Source organism: Anoplophora glabripennis, unplaced genomic scaffold (genome assembly GCF_000390285.2).
Source record: "Anoplophora glabripennis isolate ALB-LARVAE unplaced genomic scaffold, Agla_2.0 scaffold3057, whole genome shotgun sequence".
NCBI lineage: Eukaryota > Metazoa > Arthropoda > Insecta > Coleoptera > Cerambycidae > Anoplophora > Anoplophora glabripennis.
In genome coordinates this window covers 1-5,963 of record NW_019419145.1, presented here as the reverse complement: position 1 = coordinate 5,963, position 5,963 = coordinate 1, and the positions used below count along the sequence as shown (strand labels likewise).

General features: G+C 31.8%; 1 protein-coding gene across 1 annotated transcript; it reads right to left on the bottom strand.

Moving 5' to 3' along the window:
- Window positions 1–937: 937 nt before the first annotated feature.
- Window positions 938–5,315, bottom strand: LOC111692735 (DNA ligase 1-like; the record flags this gene model as incomplete). Its single annotated transcript, XM_023456840.1, has 11 exons — window positions 938–1,141; window positions 1,198–1,399; window positions 2,074–2,342; window positions 2,512–2,735; window positions 2,946–3,118; window positions 3,358–3,466; window positions 4,178–4,398; window positions 4,450–4,512; window positions 4,920–5,003; window positions 5,052–5,123; window positions 5,262–5,315. Coding segments are annotated over 11 exons (1,675 nt in total), but the record flags the coding sequence as incomplete, so codon positions are not given.
- Between the last annotated feature and the right edge of the window lie 648 nt (window positions 5,316–5,963).

The window sequence follows — 5,963 nt, the reverse complement described above, 5'->3', positions numbered from 1 at the left end:
CAACAATATTCTGTACTATCTAGAAATCAATGCTCGTTTCCACCAACTGTTTTAGGGATTTTTTAACGCTATAAACATTCACTGAGTAACCCCTTTGATTTCCACCAAACCTATATTCTTCTTAACTGCCTACCTTTAGAGCAGGGGTCGGCAAGTAATTTTGGGTGGGGTCCGGATACTTTTGAAAATTTTTAACGAGGTCCAAAAAAAAATTCATATTATTTTTTTTATTTTAATTTGGACTCAAATTTAACCTGCTTACTAACCATTAAGAACTCCCACACTCACACAATTGTAAAATACTAGAAAAAATGATAAGATTGGCACTTAAACGTAAAAAACATTTTTTAAATAATTTATTTGAGTAATTTATACTTTCAAAAAATTTTTGGCGGTCCAGTATTTTACCTTCCGCGGTCCGGATCTGGACCGCGGTCCGCCAGTTGCCGACCCTTGGTCTAATTGTTGATATTGTTCTCGTTCGGATCGAACCCCACGTTGGGCGCCATATTTTCGTTCGGAGCGAGCCCCACGTTGGGCGCCATGTTGTTCAGCGTTTTTCTAGGTTCGCGGTTGGTAATTTTGCGGATATGGGTGGCTTGCGACGATCGAGTTCTTGCTTCACTCCACGGAACGCGAAACTTATTTTTATTTCACGTGGGCCCCTTTTTATCCAGAAAGGTTGAAAGGTAACCACAAGAAAATCAAAATGGGTAAAAAAAAATATTTATAAGTTCGTCTTTTTTCTTTCAGCATATGAAATTTATATTAAAAAATTTGATTTGGAAAGATAGATAATTAGATCGTCTAAGTTACTAATTTTGTGGAAATTATTACTACAGGATAAGGTTAATAATACTATTTTAATATCTTGATAATAGTTTGATATAGCCTTCAAATTTCTGAAAAGTATAGAGATGCAGGATAAAACACCTACCTTTCGCTTTCTGGTACTTAGAATCTGAAAAGGTAAAATTTGACTCTTTTCCCTGTCCCAAGCTACAGCTTCACAGTCCAATATACATGATTTCACTTCATCTGACGTACATTTGTCAAGTCTAGAAATAACATCCGGATATTTTGTTGTATTATTTTCTTGGTTTCTACTAAAAATATGCACAGCCTTTCCATTTATATGGATCTACAAAGTATGTATGTTAATAACGAGCAAGAATAATTACGATAGTATTTTATTACTTGCGCTCGTTCACCATCATATTTCCATTCACACGTAAATTTATGCCCTTCGAATCGTTGCAGAACTTCTTGTATACCTTTCGTGGGATGAGCTAGCATCGGTTTTAAAGGAATTCCTGGTGTCAATTTGCAAAATTCGGGTAATTTTTTTATTCCTTGTTGTAATAGAACTGGTATTATTTTATCGTAACTTGGACACTCACTAAAACAAATTTCTGCATCACACACATTTAATTCTAATAAGCTATTTTTATTATACAGTGAGTAAAAATAAATATTTGTGAAATTCTCATCCAAAAATAAGAAAACAATTCAACTTTTCACCGATATTTCAAAAAATTTTCGCGAAGCTCCGCAGACATCGCAGCTACCAACAGAATCGTCCCAGAGCTCCTTCTGGACCCATTTGGAGGGTTTATTACCCCCCTCTTAATTTGCTGCGGGAAGATAAAAGTAGGTCAACTCCACCATATGCTAGTGAAACCGAGCAAAATCCGCGTCATGGCGCCCAACGTGGAGCTATGACAGAAGATAGACAACCGACCTATGTAAATCCGCGTCAAAAGCAGACATACATCATATTATTTATTGGACACCCTGTATATATTTTTTTTATGAATAAAAAGCTTCTTTAATATAAAAATAATCGGTAAGATATTTCAAATCCATAGTGTAATTTTAAACATAGAAATATGGAAACATATGACTGAATATCTGGACTGAAGATATAGTTTAAAAATAATCTTGATGAATTAAACGGGCATTGCCAACCGAATGTTGGGCAATAAAACTGGTGAAACCTTCGTAATTCAAAATAATCACTTTTTTTATTATGTGTACTAGATTCCAGTGTTTATTAAAATCTGATGAACTTACCAATAAGCTGTTTTTAATATTAGTGCCAAACTGTCATATTCCGTTTTAAATGATTCCGCAGACATTTTCTTAGCCACATTAAGTTCTTTAGGGGGATATTCTTGACCGGGAGGAGTCATGGCACAAGCCAGAGCTAACGCTTGCAACACTGATTGTTCCGCAAGGCCTATCCTCAATTTTCCTGCCAAAGAACGAATTAAGAACCTAGCTTCGGAATCCTGGCAAGCGACAAACATCGACTGGATCTTCTCAATTTTTTTGGTTTGCGACTAAAATATATACATTTTTAGAATAATATCGCATTGTTATATTATGTTACTATAAGATAATTTTAATTTGTTTACACTTTATATAATCCAAAAATTATTTTAATTAATTGAAGCAGACTGACTATCATTCACCTAATTTTTAAGTTATTTAATATTTAATTATACTAACCGACTGACCAGTCATTTTTGCGATGTCTTTTAATTTATCAAATACTCCCTTTACCATGAGTCTCGCTGGTTTAAATAACATTTTTTGGTTAGACTTAGATTTTTCAGCGACAATTCCCAGATCCCCCACTTCTTTCGCATCCACTTTAATTTGAGCCATACTTCTGCCAGTAGACTGCGCTATGGCTTTCATTAAACTGGTTTCAGCTACCCCCAATTCCAGACCTGAATCGATCAATGTTTTATTTAAAAATATACAAAATATAAAATGAAAATAAATAACTATAGTAGGATCATATTCAATGCGAAGTAATACATCATTGCCCGTCATGGGTCCAGTGCAGTACGGTTTTAAGGGGTTTAGAAATTGAATAAGTGCATTATGAAGGGATGATGGAATCAGTTCACGTCTGGCACTCTACAAAAATCACTTACCTTCATATGCAGGGGCTAGTTTATTCAAACACAAATATACACTAGGTAATAAATCTTCAGGAGTTAAAACTATTACAGATCTAAAATAGTTACTCAATATTTCAATAATCTTTAATCTTGCTGAAACATCTTCTATTTCTTCCAATGTTCTAGCCAAAGCGCTATATGGAACTCTAAAATAAAAATTATTTTTTTGTAATTGCGCTGAAACTTTAGTTACAGAAATCAATAAAAAATGTATTTTTTTTTCCAAAAGAAAGTTGGACACTATTCTTTACTATTCTAATGAAAATTATTTTTTCCCAAGTTAAATAAGTAATACCTACAAATCATAATACATGTAAAAATACAAAGAAAACTGGTTTAATAAGGCACCAAAAACAGTAAACTGGGACAAAACACTAATGCTTACCTTTCCTTATATTTCCAAGACGCATGTTTAATTGGATCATAATTAACTTGATTGGGATTGTATACATTTGAAGTGCTCTTCTTTTTATCATCACTGGTTTTCTGTTTTCCTATAAAAAATGTTTCTAAACAAGACCATTTCTTTTCATTTTTAAGTTAAAAATAAAACTACTAAAACTAATGACATTATACAAGTAATAGTTTAATGTTGCACAAGATAAAGAGCACTTTCACGAGAATTGAAAATATATTTTGGAATAATAGATAGCATATTATTGCCATAAGAAAAATGTACATTTTCTGGCTTCTAAAAAATGAAACACCATGTTATAATATAGTTGTATACAACATACTTCTACTTTCAAAGAATTTTTTTACAACTTAAGGAGGTTTATCTGATTTGGAAATGACAAACAAATATTCATAAAAAAATTAATATAAGCTTATTAATATGAAGAAAATCCTCAAAAAAAATATGACTAGATTGGATACCTAAGAGACGAGATATTAATAAAATAATTTTTCATGATTTAGTACGAAGTCTTATGAGAACGCAAATTTTTTTTGGTCTTTTCACTTAGAATGCGCAACAGCTCATAGAAATCGATTAGGTACTTGTAAGAAAAATAATTTATAATAATTCTCCTTCAAACTGCTGTTGTTGACTAACTTAACCTCCATATGCTTGATAGCCAACGTTGCCAAATGTAAAGGCTTACTACTTTAGTCACTAGCGAATCTACAGAAACTCTCGTAAGACTTTAGACATACCCCAGTACCCGATAAACCTCCTTAATGATATTAGCTAAAGTTTCTCTTACCAAATATTAAATTATTTATCTTTGGCTTATCGGGTGATTTTATTTCATTTTTATCAACATCTTGATAATCTTCTCTCGCTGCATCATCCTGCCTTTCTATTTCTTTTTTTATTTCATCCTGACTTACATCTTCTACCTGTTTATTGGTATCTCTCTTCTGTGGAGATTGAACTTCTGATTTAACACATTCGTCCTTTAAATTCAATTGCTTGGAACTAGAACTGTGTTTTATTTAGAGGATAGTTCGTTTCAAAAATGTTTTTTCTACTTACACATCATCATCGGACTCATCGCTGCTTAAAATACGTGATCTTTTTCCACTTCTTCTCTTTAAGCTATACGGGAGGGAAAATATTTGTGTATTAGTACCATATTTTTGATTATTGCGATCGTTTGAAATCTCAAGGGATTATACAAACTTCAAAAGTGTAGAGATATGTATGGGGATGTATTTAAAAACATTGTAATTGTCTTATAAGTTTCAAAGATATGCTTTACTGTATTTCAGCAACAAAATGCTTATTGACGCAATGCAAGTAAAAAATGAGTTTTCAATAAATTTTTTGAATAACAAAATTATTTTTATATTTACGATTTTATATTACCTTTTTATCAGATTTGTAATAAGTTAACCCCTAAGACAAAGAATTTTTGATGAAGTACTGAGGCTTAAGAGTAAAAACATCTAGTAAATGGTCGAAATACCTTATTAAATAAAAAAATAAATAAAATATGAAGTTACCTATTCTCGGGCAATTTTATTGTACCAATAGCCGTTTTACCACTGGTGCTCTCTCTCTTTACTTCATCGTTAGATTTTGAAGATCTAAAACTGACAATTAGATTTACATTTAAAAAAATATATTAAACTTACATATCCTCATTTGAATCATCACTACTTAACGTTCTGATTCGTTTTCTTTCTCTCGAATCCGATAAATTGACCCTATATGCACATGTATTAGGATAATTATTGTACAAAATATTACTTGAACTGCACTTTTTAAAGTTGTTAATAAATACAGTACATTTTATTATTCTTAAAATGCGATACATAATTTATAATTAATATTAAAGTACGTACCCGTTTTGTTTAGAACTATCCAAATTTTCTTTAGGAATACGGGTAAAAAACGAACTGTAACGAGAAATATATATTTAAAAAAATGNAACCCGAGTACTTTCCCAGATAAAAATATTTTATTTGTGGAAGTATGTTAAGTGCATAAGAAATATTGTCAAAAGTCAGTGGGTCGCTTGATTTTCGGCGAGCCGTGGCGCGACGGTAGGGTGGGGGAAACGAACGACAGCGAATCCGATGAAAATGACGATAATATTCATAGTCCTGCCGTTAAATAAGCGAAATTCGTTTGAAAATAATATATTTGACCGTCTGTAACTCCGTTGTTTTTCAACGAATCTTGACGATTTTTTTTTAACTTAAAGCTCTTTTCATAAGCTTTCCGAATATGAAATAATATATAATTATATCACGCTCGTGCGTTGTATATTTAATTTTGTAACTAAGGCTAAAAAAATAAAAAAACTTTCCAAATTGCAAATTTGAAATTTAAAAAAAATTATAGATTTCAATGTGACATTATGAAATCTACCATGAAAAAAATCAGTGCGATTGTGAAATATGCTCGGGATCATCCAGATTAATAATTAGTTAATATATTATATACTTATAGGACTTGTAAACTATTCAACTTACCGATTCCAGATTTCGTGTGAGTTATTAGACAGTGATAAGGAATGAGAGGATGCGATGCCAAAACGTTCT